The sequence below is a fragment of the Haemaphysalis longicornis genome, unplaced genomic scaffold (genome assembly GCF_048455015.1).
Source record: "Haemaphysalis longicornis isolate Haplotype H1 unplaced genomic scaffold, Haemaphysalis longicornis Haplotype H1 scaffold_9, whole genome shotgun sequence".
Taxonomy (NCBI): Eukaryota; Metazoa; Arthropoda; class Arachnida; order Ixodida; family Ixodidae; genus Haemaphysalis; species Haemaphysalis longicornis.
The window spans coordinates 134,337,960-134,356,428 of NW_027526460.1; the positions used below are offsets into that span (position 1 = coordinate 134,337,960).

The 18,469-nt window shown below is 49.4% G+C and overlaps 1 protein-coding gene across 2 annotated transcripts in view; it reads left to right on the plus strand.

The window, feature by feature from the left end:
• Positions 1 to 2,131: 2,131 nt before the first annotated feature.
• LOC144153008 (S1 RNA-binding domain-containing protein 1) overlaps positions 2,132 to 18,469 on the plus strand; it is a 99,836-nt gene continuing 83,498 nt past the window's right edge. Inside the window, exons 1-6 of one of the 2 annotated variants that reach the window (XM_077684631.1) lie at positions 2,132 to 2,281; positions 2,943 to 3,222; positions 6,608 to 6,778; positions 13,154 to 13,219; positions 15,137 to 15,393; positions 18,322 to 18,439. In XM_077684631.1, the coding sequence (XP_077540757.1) occupies positions 3,019 to 3,222; positions 6,608 to 6,778; positions 13,154 to 13,219; positions 15,137 to 15,393; positions 18,322 to 18,439 (816 nt within the window). In that variant the 5' untranslated portion in view covers positions 2,132 to 2,281; positions 2,943 to 3,018. The remainder of the gene's footprint in view (positions 2,282 to 2,942; positions 3,223 to 6,607; positions 6,779 to 13,153; positions 13,220 to 15,136; positions 15,394 to 18,321; positions 18,440 to 18,469) is intronic. The other variant, XM_077684630.1, reaches the window with a different exon arrangement.

An 18,469-nucleotide genomic window follows, 5' to 3' on the forward strand; every position in this document is an offset into this window, starting at 1 on the left:
AGGGGATCCTTGTGTTGTTGTTGTTGTTGCGCCTTTAGGTATGACAGATACCCAATCAGGGGATCGCCCACTGATCTCCACTTAGTTGCTGGATGGCGCTTCGCCGCTGTCGCGGCCGGGCGCGCGCACGGCCACCGGAAGTTCAACGGCTCGTCCCGGAAGTCGGGCGTCTGCTATGCTTTTCAACCGCTGATAAGCGTCCCCATTGGCGGATTTTGGCATTTTGTTCTCACTTTATTGCATTTTGGCTGTACACATTGCGTTCAGATCGCAACATATATGCTATACCGAAATATGCGACGTTAATATGAAGCAGAATTTAATTGCAAAGGAGAACGAAAATGTCACTTGGGTCTTGGTTTGAGAGACGACACAGCTCTAACGGGATTTATGCTAGAAATTTATGCTAGGGATTTATGCTAGAAAGAAAATAACGTGGGCACGGCGACAGGCTGTAGCCGAGTTCGTGCGCCCGTTCTGTCAAAACAGTTGTCAGTAAAGTGGTCACTGCAGAGCCTGCTGCCTGAGGATGGAGAGCTAGTTACACGGGCACAGTTAACCACGGTTAAGCAAACCGCGGTTAGACAAAACAGCAGTTTGCTGCGTTACACGACAGATGAAACTGCGGTTACGTCGGTAACCATGGTTAGCTCAAACTGAGCTTGGCACCTAAGTTCGGTCACGCTAACCGCACTTTCTGCAGCCGCAGTGCTCAAAATCGCACAATTCAGTTCGGACGCAAGTGGCGGCGCATCAGCGGAGGCGAAAAAAAAAATCACTTGGCGTTCGGAAGAGACAAAGGTTCTCAAATAGCGGGCGCCCAAAAGCTGTCCCCAAGACGCGCTTACGTTCTTTGCATCGCTCTCGCAATCAGCGCGACTGCCCGTCAGCAGCGGCTCGTTTCCCGATCCGCCCGATCTACTACGACAAACGCCGTGCTAAATTTGTAAATTCCGCGCGTCGTCCGCCAAAAATGGATATAGCAGGCAATCTTGAAGCGTTTTCAGCACACGGAAACGATCGGCGCGCGCGTCGGCCGTGCCTGTAAACGCGCCGGCGCGCCTGCCCGCACGGCACTGCTTGCAGCCCGAACCGTCCCAGACCACGGCAGCAACAGCTTACCGCATCGCCGCTCTTCGAAATCAATCTGATCGCGGAAAAGAACTTCCGCATTCGAGAAAATGGATGTTAGTGCGGTGAAAAATTGTGCTATGGATTGTAATTCGCAGTTGTAGAGATAGCGGTGGTCAAATATCTACCGCGATGCTAAGATGAAAGTTCCCAACACCGAACAGACCTAAGCAAACCAAGCCGGTTGCGAGCTGTTGGGGAAGCCCCTCTTCTCGCCGCGCACGAGTTCGTTGCGTTTGTGTCAGAAGCGAATGCTTTAGCGATATTTCTTTTTGTCTACACTGCTTCTCTTTCTTTATCGTGAAGTTAAAAGTGTGGCAATTTATTTTTGTTGCGCTCATAATCAAGTGACTGCGGTTACCAAACTTGAAATTTCGCGTGCAACATCCAAAACCGCAGTTGGCAATAACCACGGTTAAACTTAACTGCGGTTACTTTCTCCGTGTAACTAGGGTATAAGTTTGCCACCGAACGCCGGTATAAATCCGGCTTAGAGCGAGGGAATCTGCGTAACAAGAGCCCCAGCTTAAAAACGACACTGATATGACATTTGCGTTTCGCTGCGTATCACGCACGTCGTTCAGAATATAATATACTTCCAAGTAGAACGTCTTCCCAGACGACTTCTCTGGTCTACTTGTGCAGTTGACGGCGCAACAAGCCGGCATTTTTGGCGGAATGCGTGCGAAACCAGCCCATGCGTAGCATGCGCTATGCTGGAACGGCCCGACTTCCGGGACGAGCGCTCGAACTTCCGGCGGCCGTGCGCCGGAGAGCTCGAAGCGCCATCCAGCAACTCTGGTGGAGATCAGTGGGATCGCCCAATCAACAGAGGATTGTTAAAATGAATGGAATTCTTATCTAATCACGAGACTCTTAGTAAAGATAATTTAGACCGGTTGGAAAAGGTTTTGAAGAAAAAAATCCTGACAAATCAAAATGCGAGGGTGACCAATCGCAATCATAAAGATAATCGTTTTGAATTTTCAATGTAGCGCAGGAGGGCAGAGCATACATCCCGGCGGCAGAACCACGTTTCGGGTGCCCCGAACGATAGTATAGCCGGCACTGTTAGGGATATCCCCAAACTGTAAAGCGGCACCTCCAGGGACTGACGTCTCAGTCGGGGAAGACGGCGGCATGTCAAAAGGTATAGTGTTAATAAAGTTTTCTTCTTCTTCTTCGGCATAGAGTGCAGGTGAAGCCGTGAGCACGTCCTGCACCCGTACTGGCACCCCCGGTGAATCGAACGGCGCGGTTCGGGTGCCGCGAGCTGCACCATTGAAACGAACGGCGAAGCGCTGTACCACCTGAACTAGTTCACGTGGTGCACCTGAATAGGACGGACTCATTTTATCACGGACGCATTTTGTGGGTACTGACACTGCCAAAAAACAAAACCGAAACTAACTTTACCAAGATGGTGACATAAATGTAATGTTTAAATCAATAGTAAATTCAGCCAGATTTGGCGCACACCATTGCTGCATTTTCGCGCTTTTGTATGAATAATAAAATTGTAACAGGAGAAAGAAGTAGGTTAGCCTGTAGATATAGCGGCTAAACGAGTAACACCTGGCTACTATGGGCCACCCGTTACCAGCTTCGCAGTTTTTGAAGCTCTTGGTTAATGTACTGGGCACTGTACTTTTGGTGGCCTGCCTCTCCAAATCGAAAATTTTGGCGTTTGGTCGGGTGTGCAGGCTCTGTAGCATCGCATTAGCTGCGGGTTGCCGGTAAACTCCTCTGACGTTCCGTTCCGTGCGGCTGGGTGTTCCGAGTGCCGCGGCCAAGACGCCTTTGTGTTGCAGACGACAGCGCGGTGTTGTGCCGGTCCACGTAGGAGGAACACGCTCATCGAAGGGCTCGACTCCGACCACCTCCTGCATGGATGACGACAGTGTGTACGTGATTGATCCGCCGTCGTCTCCGGAGGTCGACGATGACGACGGGGATGAGGACTACGTACCCGCCGCGCCATCCCGCAAGGCGGGAACCAAAGGGCGCAAGCCGGCAGCCAAGGCTCCGAAGGCTCCGCGACGAAAGACGCCGGTCGTGATTGACTTGGTGTCGCCTGCTGAGAGTCCGGTGGTGAGAAAAGTGTACTGCAGTAACAGCTATACTCTGTTACCGGCTTCTGACGTCTCGCCACGTCGGTTGGCCGGTGAATCCGAGGCGGTCATAAATGTATTCATGACCAGTGGCGTAATTCCGGAAAAATCACAGAGGGGGACGCACGTCTTGCTTTGGCGGCCATTGTGTTTTTATAATTCAGGTTTTAAGTAGTATTCCACGCTACGGGGGGGGCGTTAGGACTCCTCTGATCCCCCCCCCCCCGTCCCCATGACTTACGCCTCTATTCATGACAACCTGTCAAATGACAAACAAACGCAGTAATCAAAAGTCGGTGGCAGGTACAGAATCCTGTAAGGTTTAATTCAGCATCAGAGGGGCTTGTGGGAGAACATTGGTGCAGAAAAGAACACGATGCTCCAGCTGTACACTTTGTTAGGGGCAGTATAAAGCTCGTGTTAAGGGCATGTACGTTTCTACAAACCTTACATTCACTGTGGTTACTTGTGCGTGCGGGAAAAAGCCCTATGAGACATTCATAAAGCCGGCAGTTAGTACGGCTTGCACAGTTCTCTATTGTGAAGTCCTGCTTCGAGGCAAAAAGAGCGCCTGCATAGACGGAGTAAACAAACAAGTGGGCGTGCCTGCAGGGAAATGCAGCTAAGGGAGTCAAGTACCGTATTTATTCGATAATAAGGCGAGGGTGAAGTTTGGAGAGTAAAAAAAATGGCTATATATGTATACTGAGCTTCAATTATAAGGCGGGGTATGACTTTGAGACTACGACTATTTTTGAAAAAAAACATCACCTGATATTCGACTAAATACGGTTGTGGTCTTGATGCTGCTTACTTGAAGACGAAATGGGGAATTTTTATACAACAGCATGACTGGCACGGAGTTGTGGGGCTGAAGCTGCGTTGCTGCTCACACCTTTACCCACAAAAATGGAGCGGCTCCTTTCGGTCATCTTATACAGGACAACAGCTGTGTCAGTATTCGCGTATATCTAAGGGTTAACCCGTCTACTGTTACATTAATCCCCTTGTATGATTTATATCAATGTTATTTGTGAGCAAGGCCTTAGCTGACCGTGTCAGCAAGCTCTGTTTATAGACTTGCTGCTTTCGCTCGCCAGCTCTGACCTTTGGGTGGCAAGCATTTGATTCTTCGATGGTAAGCAAGGCCTTGTTCCAGTTACCCTAGCGTTTGTGGGAAGGACGCTGGGGCGTGAAGCCGCTGTTGGTTTCAGTCAAAAACATGAAAGGCATTTACTGTGATAAGTATTGGGAGACCAGATCATAGCAGTCGTTTTTCCGACAGTAGCAAAAAGTGTGAGAGGAGTTACTCATCCAAGTTGTGGGTGGGTTAGAGTACCCCCAGGTGGTATAAATGAATTCATTGCCCCACATTATGAGGCATCTTCAAGCCTGCATGTTGCTTTGGTAGGTCAGGCCTGCAAACTTTGGTGTTGGAGTTGGGAGCTGCTGTCACTTGTGTATTGTCAGCAGGTATGCGGAAGAACAAACAGGCAGTACCTCTGACAGTCTAGGTGGTAGCGAAGAACGGCTTTTTAATGCCACAGACATTTGTAGATAGCATTAGCAAGCCTATCATTTAGACACGAAGCTTGAGTTTTAATGGTTGGATGGACACTGACTTCAGCTTTCACCTGTTGCTTTGTTCATATGGGAAACAGTTTCCGTATTTCCGTGACAAAATTAAAGTAAGACATTCCACTGGGTTTTTTCCAGACTTCGTCGCTGCAGAATTTTGAATACTGTCCTCATTTACCTGAGCTTTTACTTAAAGTGGGCCTAAAAACTTGTGAGTGGAAGGAGTTTCAAACATACAGCACATTATTTTTATACATCCATGTGGTGCAGAGCTGTTAGAATGGACACCATTGTGCCCCAAATTCTGTACAATGTGTTGGCGACAGTAGCAGTAAAGTTGTGCTGCTATCACCTGGCAAGTGACTTTCTAGATGCTGCAGTTCTGTGTGCCAGATTTGTGCGTGTTTCTTGGAATTTAATTCGAATCTTCAGTTGGTTTAAAGGGGAAAGAAACTATAAGAAAGCGTGACAAAAAGTAGGCAACGGCAGTTTATTTTTTAGAAATAGTTTGGACACATCAAAACTGAGAAGACAGGCAAGCGCAGGAAACAAAAGGTTAGACTGTAGACTGCGGTGGCCATTGTTGAGAAGGGACTAATGGCCGCTTGAAAGGCACAAGCCCTTTTCTGGGTAGTGGAATTCAATGCTAGCAGTATTGTGGTTATTGTTTTTGGGTCTGTAGCAATGCATTCGTACGAGCTGATCCCAATGGCTCTGGTTTCCACGCACTGGATGCTAAGCTGACAGCTAGCTTGCCGTGGGCACCTTCGTGCAATAATCATAGTTGTTACCTTCTCCTTAACACTGTTGCTTGATGTGTTGCAGGTGGAAAATGCGTTTTGTAGTGCCATGACTCAAATTTTTGTGCACATGTAGACACATATAACACAGAAATAAAAACAGTAAAGTGGTTTTGCCTGTTTGTGGGATGGTAGGCAGATTCTTCGAAGTAGCAACCTGGCCACGATTCTGGGCTGACAGTAAGGCACGCTGCTTTCTGTATGAGCCATGGTTCTGCCCTTCGGACCGTGACAGGCCACAAAAGACCTGTTTTGGTCCTGGAGACGGAATGAAAATTCACAAGGGCTTGCCGATTGTGGTTTTACTGGAAACAGCAATGTCCCATTGCTTCCTGAGAACCATGCTGTCACAGTACTCACACGTGACACACACAGGGGGTGAATTGGCCAAGTATTGCAATGGTACAGATCTGGGGGAGGGGGGTCATTTTGCTCTGGGCACTATAATGCACACATGCTGGGCATTCACCAAGACTGCACAGAATCTAAATGCTACACCCTGTGAGGCCATCTTGTTTGCTGGCTTGCTCACGTCATACCTTCACTCAGTTTGCAAACTTAACGTTTTTCATTTCATGCACCAAGTGAATTTCTGTGGGAAGGTCAACTCGCTCTTTATCACTTTCAAGATCTGCTGCGGGTTCTAGCCTGCCCCGCAATCACTGTTATCTAAGGCATTCCCACAGTGTTGGCTGAGTGGCACCTCAGGCTTCACGTATGCCCAGTTACGCTGAGACCAGCTGCGCATTCAGCTCAGCCATTCTCCTCGGGGAGTTTGTACAGGAAAGGGCAGCATGGATGGTAGTTTCAATGCTGAGAATATCGAGCAGCTGGCATGGTACACCGGTAGAGTCTTATCGGCTGGCAAGCACTGCTACCTGGGGCCTCTGTTCTGTGCTGGTTCTTGGTTGCAGTACTCTCAGTGCCACAACTAAGCTGCGAGTTATCAGTGTGCTCATGTTTTCACTTTCCTGAACAAACCTGCAGGTTCCTGTGAATAATCCGGCCAGCAAAGCAGCGCCGAAGCCTGGCCGGAAACGAAAAGTGAGCTTACCGGACTACATACCACTAGAAGGGCCCTTGGATGCGGCTGAAGCCAAGCCACTGAAGCGGGCCCGCACGGACAAGCCCGACGTCGTGGCCCTCGATGGCAGCGTGGTGAGCATCATCAACTTGCATGCACTCCTTGATTTACCCTCAGGAGCCTCATTCCAGTTTGGACTGTGTTAGCTGCGAGGTTGCTGCACTCATGGTGTTTGGTGCAGTTAGGGTTCCCGCAAAGGCATGGTGATGTACAGCTCATTTTGAGTGGACAGAGACAGGGTAGCACACACCCAGCGGCTGCGCTTGGCCAAGAGTTGACAACACGGCCAATCAAATAAATAAAGGATTATAATCTACCAACTACAAACAGTTTGCAGTTTGAGTCAATCAGTCAATCCCAGTCAATCGGCAACTCACTCAGTGACTGAAATTCATGGTGTCCTTAAGTGGTTGCCACTCAGTTTCTTAGAAGTTGGTACATATTTTGCCATAAATGAGACACAGCTGACAAAGGTAACCATAGCACTGACTTTTTTGGAGGTGGTGAGGCAGTGAAGAGAAAATTAGACGTGTTGTTTCTTTTAACTGGCAAAGAGTGAATGAGGGTTCATCGAAGATCAACTGCCCTTAGTCATATGCAAGAGGTGGCAGACAAAATGGCTGACAGCACAGAGAGAAAGAAAGTAACGTAGTTGGGTTGAAAATTGAAAAAGCAAAGTTGGGTAACTTTTTGGTCTGGGTGGGAATTGAACCACTTGGGCTTGCTGCCCAATGCAGCCACAGCTTAATGGCTGTAGTTGACCGAAGTTGAAACTAGGGAATGCATTGGGGGCGTCGACTTAGAAGCACACATTGGAGGATGTACTGAGGCCTAAGTGAGAAATTACAGAAATAGCAGTTGGGCGAGCAGAAAAGTATTTTCCTGCTAAATGTCCTCTTTGCTTGGGGATGTGGTGGGCACAGGTGCTGTGTGTCGGCCTGTTGGTAGTAGCGCCATCGTGTGGCATACACCCGAATCACTGATAGTGCGGCACGACCCCAACAGTTAGCGTGCAAGCACTGTGAACAGGGTATGTGCCTACCTAGTGTTAGGCCGGTAGCATTTCGGCTGGCGTACCCGCAAATTTTCCCGCCATTTTTTCGCCGGGCTACCATGGTTGCCAGACCAGGACTGCCCTCTGTTGATTAGCTCGCATCTTCTGTAAAGGTAGCGAATCTGTCAGCCCGCTCTGGTTAAACCCCTGCGCGCTCGCGCCACGGGCTCGGGCGCGAGCCCGGGTTTTTTTTTCGCTTCGTCCCCATGGTTGCCAGACCATGACTGCCTTCCCCTTTATGGACTGCATTTACGGGCCCCATACGTTTGTAGTACCTCCCATGGGGACGAAGCGAAAAAAAACCCGGGCTCGAGCCCAGGGGTTTGTAACCAGAGCGGGCTGGCAGATCCGCGGCCTTTACGAATGATGCGAGCTAATCAACAGAGGGCAGTCCTGGTCTGGCAACCATGGTAGCCCGGCAAAAAAATGGCGGGAAAATTTGCGGCTACGCCAGCCGAAATGCTACCTGACATTGCTTTTGTCATAAGTAACCCCCCGAACGGGTATGTGGCAATCAAGAAGGTAACAAGTGGGCAAACAAGGAAAGGAACATCGAGACCGGAAGAAGAAGAGGAACGAGGCGAGCGTGGGGACGAAGGAAGAAGACCAGGCGACGCTCCTGGAACTGATCCCAGCGTGATCGGGGCCTGACGACGCCTCAGGCCTACTGACTGGAGCTCCAGGCTGCGATCCTGGAGGGAGACCCCGCGGCAGCGCACCGTCGGCGGCTCCAGGTTACCAACTAAGCTACCGGGCTGGGACGTTCGGGCTACGCTGCGACGCCAGTTCCACATTGCAACTAGGGCTACGCTCCCTTGGCTGTTGGCAGCGTCGGCTGGGCCCACGTCCTGCAAGCCTCTACGAGACGTGACGAGACGCATCGACTGTAACGTGAGGCTACGTCACACTCGAAGATTTAAACGCGAACTCAAACCGCCAGAACGCTTCCATGACTCTTTACCGTTTTTGTCTTGTGCCTTAATACCGTCGCCATCTATTAAACGGTTTTTTCTGTGTGTCCAATCCGCATGATGAATTGACGTGACAATTTTGGCGAGCCTGCCAGGATCAATCAATTTTCATTGTCACTGTCAATTCAGCCAGGTGGATCATGGACCCAGAAAAACTGGTAGCCCTTACTGAGGCACTAGGATTGACAAAGGAGGAGGCGCTGGCAATGTATGAAAGAGCAGCCCAGGAGGAGCAGAAGAGAGCCGAACGAGAGCAGGAAAGAGCAGAGAGAGAACAGAAAATACTGGAACTTAAACTGCAGCTCGCTGAATATGCTTCGCAGGGGGCAGTAGTGCAGACTGGAGAAGCATCAGGTTCCGTATCACCTCGAGCCCCAAAGATCAGTCCCAAAAAGTTGATGGCACCGTTCGATGAAAAGCGAGACGACTTGGATGCCTACCTGCAACGTTTTGAGAGGATAGCCACTGGCCAGGGCTGGGAAAAGTCTGAATGGGCTACGGCTTTGAGCTTGTGTTTGGCAGGCGAAGCATTAAGTGTTTTCGGCCGAATGCCACCATCCGACTCACACGACTACGACAAGGTGAAGATTGCGTTACTGGAGAGGTTTCGCTTGACTGCGGAAGGTTTCAGAGAAAAGTTTAGGTGTTGCCAACCAGAAGATGCTGAAACCGGTCGACAGTTCGCAGCACGAATCAGTAATTACTTCGATCGGTGGATGGAGCTTTCTGGAACTGAGAAAACTTATGCAGCGATCAGAAATCGTGTTGTCGCAGAGCAATTTTTAAATTGTTGTAATCCCAAGTTAGTCGTGTTTCTTAAAGAAAAGCGACTGCATGCTCTCGACGACCTGGCCGAGTCGACTGACGGGTTCCTGGAGGCGCAGGGCTTTAAAAACTTTGGTAAGGTGACGGATGAACAAGAACAGCCGGCAAGTGGAGGAAACGCGCCAGAATTTAGGAAGCTCCGCATCACCAAACAGGGTCGTAGGAGATGCTTCCTCTGTGATGGCATTGGCCATTTAGCCGCGGATTGCCGCATTAACTTTGAAGGCACCAAATCTGACCTGATTTGCCAAGTCTGCGATAGGAGGGGACACAGGACTGAGGCCTGTCGCTTTAAGACTCAAGACATAGTTGCGAGCATGGTGTCTCCACATTCAAAACCAGCGCAACGGCCGAATGATGCTCAAGCAAAAGGAGATGAAGTCGGAACAGTAGGAGCATGTATGACGGAGATGAACAATATGGACAGAATGCCAATCAGTGAGGGAGTAGTCAGAGGGAAGAAGATCACGTTATTGAGGGATAGTGGTGCGAACACGGTGCTGGTTAGAAGGAGTTTGGTACGTGATGAAGATCTGACAGGAAAGACGTCACCAGTTATTTTCGTTGACAATACCATCAAGTGGTTACCGGAAGCCATCATAGAGATCTCAACACCCTATTATTCTGGGAGCGTTAGTGCAAAATGCCTAGAGAACCCTTTATATGACGGACCTGATATTGGGGAATGTTCCAGGTGTTCGAGATGTAGACGCTCCCGACCCCCAATGGATTTGCAAGGCGCAAATCAGGGAGAAAGGAAGTCGCCGCAGCATATCAGAAGAACTACACAAGACAAATGGTGATTTACCGCACATAGAGTATGCCCAAGTGGAAATGTCAGCAGCCGTTGAAGCAACCGTCAAGGTGGTGGAGGAGCAGACCACTCCAAAAGCTTCACTCAATCAACCCCTTGCGCTAAACTCTCGTGAGTTAGCCAAGCACCAGATGCAAGATCGGACACTGCAGGGCTGTTATCAGCAAGTAGGGGTGGAATGGAGAGGACATCGTGCCGTTTACATGTTTATAGTTCAGAATGAACTTCTTTACCGGAGGTGCATATACCGCTCCGGACGAGTAGTTATGCAGCTTGTCGCACCGCAAAATATACGGCAGGAGCTCCTGGCTTTAGCACACAAAAACATCGTGGCAGGCCATCGAGGGATTTGTGAAACCATCAGGAGAATCGCCGAAGATTTCTTTTGGCCAGGCGTGCAAAGTGATGCAAGAAGATATGTCAAGTCCTGCAAGGTTTGCAAGCAAGTTTTTTCCAAAGGCCGTGGTAGCCCAAGACACGCGAGAAGAGGACAAGTGGTCTCCGAGCGGCTGACAGAGTGCAGCAAGCATCCTACGACTGGACGATACAGCGCACGGAGATGTCGCCAATTCATCAAGAGTTACTGCGAGAGTACCACTGCGCATTAGTACAGTTACTGTTATCATGTGACTGGGAAGGCAAGTGCAGGGGGAGATGTTATGAACAGTGATTGTGTAAACTGTAATTGTTCTTTGGGTATTTAAGAGTTTGAATATGCCGGTGTTCGGCAGATCTTGTGAATTATACCGTGCAGTGTTCAGGTGGATACTTTAGGGTCTGAGAACTGTGGACACTTGGAAAATTTGAACGGAACAGTGAACGGTGTTAGCGAACTGTTTAAGTTATACTGGATTAGGATTTTGTGGTGTGACAGGAAGTTTTAGAAGAGACTGCATTCGAACCAAGAGTCCCTTCAATTCAACAAAGCGGGCATGATTTTTTGGGAAAGTGAGCCGTTTTTAGGGAAAAAACGCTTGAAAGGGGGAGGTATATTGTCATAAGTAACCCCCCGAACGGGTATGTGGCAATCAAGAAGGTAACAAGTGGGCAAACAAGGAAAGGAACATCGAGACTGGAAGAAGAAGAGGAACGAGGCGAGCGTGGGGACGAAGGAAGAAGACCAGGCGACACTCCTGGAACCGATCCCAGCGTGATCGGGGCCTGACGACGCCTCAGGCCTACTGACTGGAGCTCCAGGCTGCGATCCTGGAGGGAGACCCCGCGGCAGCGCACCGTCAGCGGCTCCAGGTTACCAACTAAGCTACCGGGCTGGGACGTTCGGGCTACGCTGCGACGCCAGTTCCACATTGCAACTAGGGCTACGCTCCCTTGGTTGTTGGCAGCGTCGGCTGGGCCCACGTCCTGCAAGCCTCTACGAGACGTGACGAGACGCATCGACTGTAACGTGAGGCTACGTCACACTCGAAGATTTAAACGCGAACTCAAACCGCCAGAACGCTTCCATGACTCTTTACCGTTTTTGTCTTGTGCCTTAATACCGTCGCCATCTATTAAAGGGTTTTTTCTGTGTGTCCAATCCGCATGATGAATTGACGTGACAGCTTTGCACATCGTAATTGCAGCTATGCACTGTTAAGCCTTTGCCCAGGCTTAACGGAAAAGAAAAGGAGAAAGGATGATGTTGATAATGAGAGAGTGCGTTAGGCAATTGAGACACTGACGCTTCCGCATCATTCACTATATCGAAAGGTGTTCTTACACGTCCTCATAATTTTTTGATGCCACTGCACTAAGCCACAAGCACCGCATAAATGAAAGAACCCGTTTGTAGTGCTGCATATATTGCATAGTGCAGATTACGACGTAGGGCTTCCTTTTCGTCGACGTGCGCATGTGTCTTTCCAGTGTGACAAAGTGTAACCTAATTGGTAAATGTGTATTCTGCTGTCGATGGCAGTTCTCAGCGGCCTTGTTTATTATGATATTATTTTTATCTATTTATTTGGTATCCACAGTGCCAATATGGTGTTGCAGTTGGGACGGGGGGGGGTGGGGAGAGGACACAAGAGAACACAAACTCAAATTGCAACAAGAGCAGTACAGTCCGAGCAGACAGTAGCATGTATACTCAACACAGCACGATACTCAGGTTGACAGCATGAAGTATAGAGTTACGACTTGGCCAGCAGTAGAGTGAAGCCTCAATTTAAAAAAATGCACTAATATCGGCACTTTCCTTCCTATACTGAAATTTTGCTCCACCAAGAAATCATACCCAGCATGCACAAACAGCACCAGCTTATGTACTTGCATGCGAGCCCTCGTTCGCAACAACCTTTTTTAGTGACAGATTTACAGCCAAGAGTGGTGTCGCATTTCCTTCATAACGGTGTGGCTTGCGCAGTATTCAATTCCTCATTATTCACGTAACCAATGTTGCGTGTAATGAACGGTGCTGGCAAAAGCAGGGATAGCAGGATTTTCAAACACGTATCTGGAAGACAGGGAGGTGGGAGTGGAAAATGGACAAACGGGTGATTACCGTAGTGTTGACAGAAGGTAGCTGTTGCTTGGTACCAATTTAGCCACACCCCAGTTCCCTCTCTTTTCCTCTTAGCTGTCTGCATGGCTTACCTATTTGGCGCAAGGTCAGGGGACTGCAAAATACCGTGCATGCAATGGCATGCTTTTGGCTCTTTTATTGGAGCCCTGTGTCAGGAATCTGTGTCAGGAATTTGTTGTATTGCACGGGTGTGGCTCACCTGTTCTTGTTGCCTGGGAAGGCATTGGCATCACATGCTTCGCATGCCTGCCCTGTTTGCAGCCCAAGAAGAAAGTGGCACGGCCTCGCAAGTCTGCTGTGGGCCTGCTTAAGAAAGCCAACCTCCAGGTGAAAGTCTGCTCCATTTTTGCTCATTACAGCCGTTGCTGCTTAGAGTGTGCCGAGCTGATCATTGGCAGCTGCTGGCAACTTACTTTGGGCCATGAACCGTGAGCAGAGCTCCCCCGTTCTGGTCACGTGTGGAACTGTGTTGCATGACAGGAAAGCACTGGGACGAGGCGGTAGATTCCTGAGCCACACTGTGAGAGGCCTGGTCGGTCTCATGTCCGTGGACCCAGTCTATTCAGGCAGCCACTCTGTTACGTTGAAGCACTCCGATGTGTGCGAGTATTTGGTGGTTTGGATGGCTTGGTGGGAGTGGATGTCATTCCTAAACCAACTGATGCAAGCCTTAGAGGAAACTACTGCAAAGCAGCACAAAAAACAAGGCCTATCAACTGAGAGTACATAACTCAAGTGCTGGGGACACATATGCAAGCCAGTATCTGCGTAGTGCTACAATTGAAGGCACAGTTGATGGCCTGGAGTTGAACTTACAGCAGGCAGAGAGCAGCGGTGCCATAGAATGCCAGGATGCCCAGTCAGTGCCATGCGAGTCCAACTTGGTTGCAATACTCAGCGGTGTGTTGTCAGCTGCCACCATTGTCAACGGATAAGCACCTTAACATTCCTTCTCCAAGTCCCTTGTATCCTGTCAATCCCCGTAAGGCAGCTTTCGAGAAAGTGGGTGTCGATTTGATTGCCCTGTTCCCAAAGTCCTCCATCGGAAACCGCTGGATACTCATGCGTGTTGACTACTTGACACATTATGCTGAAACATCTGCCACTGTGTCCGCAAAAGCAGCAGATCTTTTTCATTTTCTCTTGAAGTGCATTGTTCTCAACCATGGTGTACCCCGTGTCTTAGAGACCGAGAGAGACAGTTCACAGCTGATGTCGTAGAAGAACTCCTCTGTTAGTGTGGCTCCAAACACAGACATTCAATGCCCTATCATCCACAAATGAACGGACGATTAGAAACATGATGTCTCTGTGTGTTGATTCAGATCACAAAAACAGGGATGCGGTGGTGCCTTTGGTCACGTATGCTTGCAACACCACCAAGCACGAGATAACAGGGTACGCCCCTTTCTCCTTGCTTTATGTCCGTCCTTGTTCGAGTTTTCTCGACACGATCCTCCCGGTTTCTGTACACCATGATGTGTCGGTCTCTCGGACTCTCTGCCGCGCCAGAGAAGCCCGTCGACTGGCTCGTCTTCGCATACTGACCTCTCAGGCTTCGAATGAAATCGCGGTACGACCAATGACACCCATCCACCTCTTATGCTGTGGGGAATCATGTCTGGCTTTGGAATCCGATTCACAAGGGGTGTCCAGTAGTTTTTGGCCACATACACAGGCCCTTTTGCCATCAGCAAAAAGTAGGGGTGTGCGAATATTCGAAAAGTTTGAATATTACTCGAATAAGAAATATGTTATTTCGTATTCACTTCGAGAACTATCCATTCGAAAGATTTCGAATATTGTATTTGATTTTCGAATATTTTATTTCGAATATTTTATTTTGGGAGGCACCTGTCGTGGTGGCTCAGTGGCTAAGACGGTGGGGTTCTGAGGACAATTACGCGTGTTCGATAGCAGTCATGGTGGCCGTTTTTTAGATGGGACGGAAAAGCAAAAACGCAAACACCTGTGTGGTGAGATTTCAGTGCACATGTAAGATACCAAGGTGGTTTAAATTGATCTGGAGCCCTCTACTACAATGTGCCTCATAGCCAAGGTGCTATTTTTGCACGTTAAACTCCACAATTGTTTGTTTTATTTAACAGCCGCTGTTCAACGCAGTTGAAGAAATGCGTGTGGGGGCTGCCCACTTCACCGCCAAGATGCATTTTGAACTGCGGTGAAGACGCGGTGGGAACGGAGTGCCGCAAGGGCTGACCCTGTCCCCTCTGCTTTTCCCAGGTGCCGAGTGCCGGGGCAGGGTCGACACCGGATGCAGCCATTGACGTGGAGGCAGAGTGGGAGGCCCGGTACGGCTGGCGGGTGGAGGAGGCGGTGGCCTCGGCCGTGGGCGTACAGGTGGACGTGGTGCGCAACGTGGTCGACATGCTGAGCAAGGACTGCACCATCCCGTTCATGGCCCGCTACCGGCGTGAGCAGACAGGGGGCCTGCAGGCAGACGGCCTGCAGAACATCCAGGACACCTACACAGGCCTCATGTGAGTGCAAGCAAGGGGGGAGGGTTAAACACGCCCCAGATGCCAAATTCTGCTTCAGAATCTGCACAGTGCAAACACCCCTCCCTCATTGAAGCTGTTGGGTAAGTGTATTGGTGTGACACCTAGGGGACAAAAACTGATCTTTGCGAAACGTTTTAAAGCTTGCGTTTCAAATTGGCAAACATTAAAGTTAAGTCATGTTTACTAATGCTTCCACGGTTTTTCTTTTATGCCTTAAGGCAGTGGCAGCTAGCGCCTGTGGTCAACAGATGGCAAGTTGGTCAAGTTCCGTCAATTTTGCCCTGGTTTGCCCTCAGTTCACGGGGCATACCGTGAACCGGTTTTTGATACATGGGGCCTATGGGGGTTTCGCAAAGGGTGTACATTGAGTAACTCTGGGGAGAATGGGAAAGGGTACCAAGCTGACCCCATCAGTGAACTAGGGGAGGGCCTAGGAAGGTTAGCCAGGTTCATTCACTTTGGCACAAATGGTGCACACACTAGAAAGGTATTCAGAAAGAACAGCTGCAGGACCTACCGCTGATCCATGACTCTCAGTGTGCATGACCTTATGGGCCTGCAAAAATGAATGAGTTGGGAGTGTTCAGCACGTGTTTCATGCTTCCCTTCCTTTGTGTTCCGATTGTACTGGGGTGCAGTGGGGTAGTGCACTGGAGCCATCAAAAACTAACTGCTCTCCAACCTACAAAATGGTAGAAGTAGTGCTATCTAATTGATCGCATAAAAAGAAGGGTAACTCCAAAACACTGCGTTTGAAATATTAAGTTGACTCGTGCAACTTGATGCTTTCAGAATGGAGACAAAAAAAAGCAGATATAGTTCAAACTGTTTACGTGTAGAAATGTGAAAATATTATGGTCCCGTGGGTGAACTGCTTTCAAGTAATATTCCTACATGTCTTAAAAGTTGTTTTCGCCGGTATTGTGAGTGCCATTGACTTCTTCAGTGCCAAAAGCAGTAAAAGTGGCTCTAGCACTGGCAGGGAGTGCGACAGTGCACCACACAGAGTGCCCTGGCTCACTAATGACTGCTGCTCCTCTAGGTGAGGCAGTGCTGGGAGTGCCAAGGCCGGCTGGAAGATCTTCCACTGACTGGCTGCATGATGAATGGCGGTCACGCTGCATTCTTGATGATGTATTTTTACGGCTATCTTTTGGACCAACTGCTAGTCAGCTGCCGGTCATCTGGTTTGGCTGTGTGTTGACTTTTGGGAGCAGCCCTTTCAAGCCAAGGCTTTGGTGCTGTACCTTTTGGTGCGCATGGTTGTACCATTAGAAGGGCATGAGTTCCTTTTGGGGTTACCAAGGTCTAGCACCAAGTCTGTTCTTGGTCTGGTCTGGTTGTCTTGGTACCGAGGTAAGCTTTGTACCCAAACCTGATCGATCCCTTGGTACCCCTTTGGCTTCGAGGCAGTGCTAAGCTAGTGCAGGTGGGCTAATCTGATTTCCTTTGTTGGAGGAGATGAGAGGCAGCCAGAAGTGAGCTATCGAGTTGAGAACAAGCTGCCAGTGAGTCTTAACTTGAACGTATTTCTTTGAAAATTTAATATTAGAAGAATAATTAAGGCACCTAGAAAAATATTCCAACTACTCTACAAAGTTAAAGCTTAGGATGTGAAGGTCAGGCTGCAATTTTTTATCGGGCAATTTACGCGCATTTTTCTTTTCTGAGAAAGGTGCTTTCGAAACGACTGTTCTCCTGCACCATCCTGGTCTTCAAATTGCTGACGTTGGCGGGGATGACATTCTAGCAAGTTTAGCAGGTGAAAATCTAGCAAATGGCCAGCTGATTTCACCCGTCCAAATTGAGTGGGAACGGACAAAAAGCCTTCACTACCTGTGGAACACCTGGAAAGTCTGATTCCGAAGGCCACAAACTGTGTGTGGCATTTTGTCTTCCTCATGATCTCTGTTCCTGGCAGACAGTGCACTAAGGGATTGCCTAATCTGAATTACACCGCAAGTAAGAGTTGGCCAATTTCATTTGCTTTGGATGTAGAGAAAATGCGGCGCCTAGACGGTGCGGCATGTCACTATTAGATCACCTGCCTGTAGTTGTACCGAACAGCGCACTTAGCGCAGTGTGGTCCATTTGCGGTTTCTGCGAGTGGTGTGGGGCCACTGTTGAATTCCGAGACTGGCAAGCAGCGCTCTGTCCTGAAATCCAGCATCGGCAGTCGGTGGAGCAGTTTCTCAATTGCCTTAGTTGCGGCCCCAGAAACTCTCCAAGGCCTTGCCCATGGGGCGCATGCCCGTGGAGGGCCAAAATGGATTGGGGCTGTGAGCGTCATGGACCAGGAAGGGCAGCTTGTTTATCTTCTTGCTCGCCTTCTCTTCCTTGATGTTGCATTGGATCGTGAATCCTGAAAGTGGCTGCCTGGCCTCCTCGGGATTTTTCCGCCACTTAGGAGGTGGAGACCATCTTAAAACAAGCTGCTGCCCCTACTCTTAAATCGGAGAAAATATTTTTGTGTGGGCAAGCTGTGAGCCTTCCTGTTCTCTTTCGCGGGGCAGCATCTCTCCTGCAAATAAGCTCAAGCATGCAAGCGCTCAGTTTCAGAAGTGAACCGTTACCAAGGTTTGGGATGGTGTGTTCCTGTGGCCTCTGGTCCTCCTCCTCCCAGTGTTCCCTATTATAACTCAGTGGCGTTGTGTTGCCGAGGCCAAGCAAGGACGCAAATTGGATCTTGGACGCAGTGGTCGCTTTTCAGATTAAAGAAAGCAGGAACGTCCGTGTGTTGATATTTCTCCGCATGTTAAAGGTCCACCCTAGGGGGTCGAAATCAATCTGCAGCCCTCTACTATGGCGGGCCTCGTAGTGTAGGTGAAGCTTTGTCGCGTTTAACCCCCAAATTTGCATTTCTTTTTTTTTTTTTTTTCACATCTTCTCTGCTGGGGGGTGGTGCAGGCAGGTGAAGAAGAAGGCCCAGACCATGCTGCAGACGCTTAGCAAAGAGAAGAAGGGTGACGCCGACGTGCGGAAGCTCATCATCAGTGCCCGCAGCAGCGTGGAGTTGGACCACCTGGTGAGCATCTCCTCCCCATCCACATCCTTG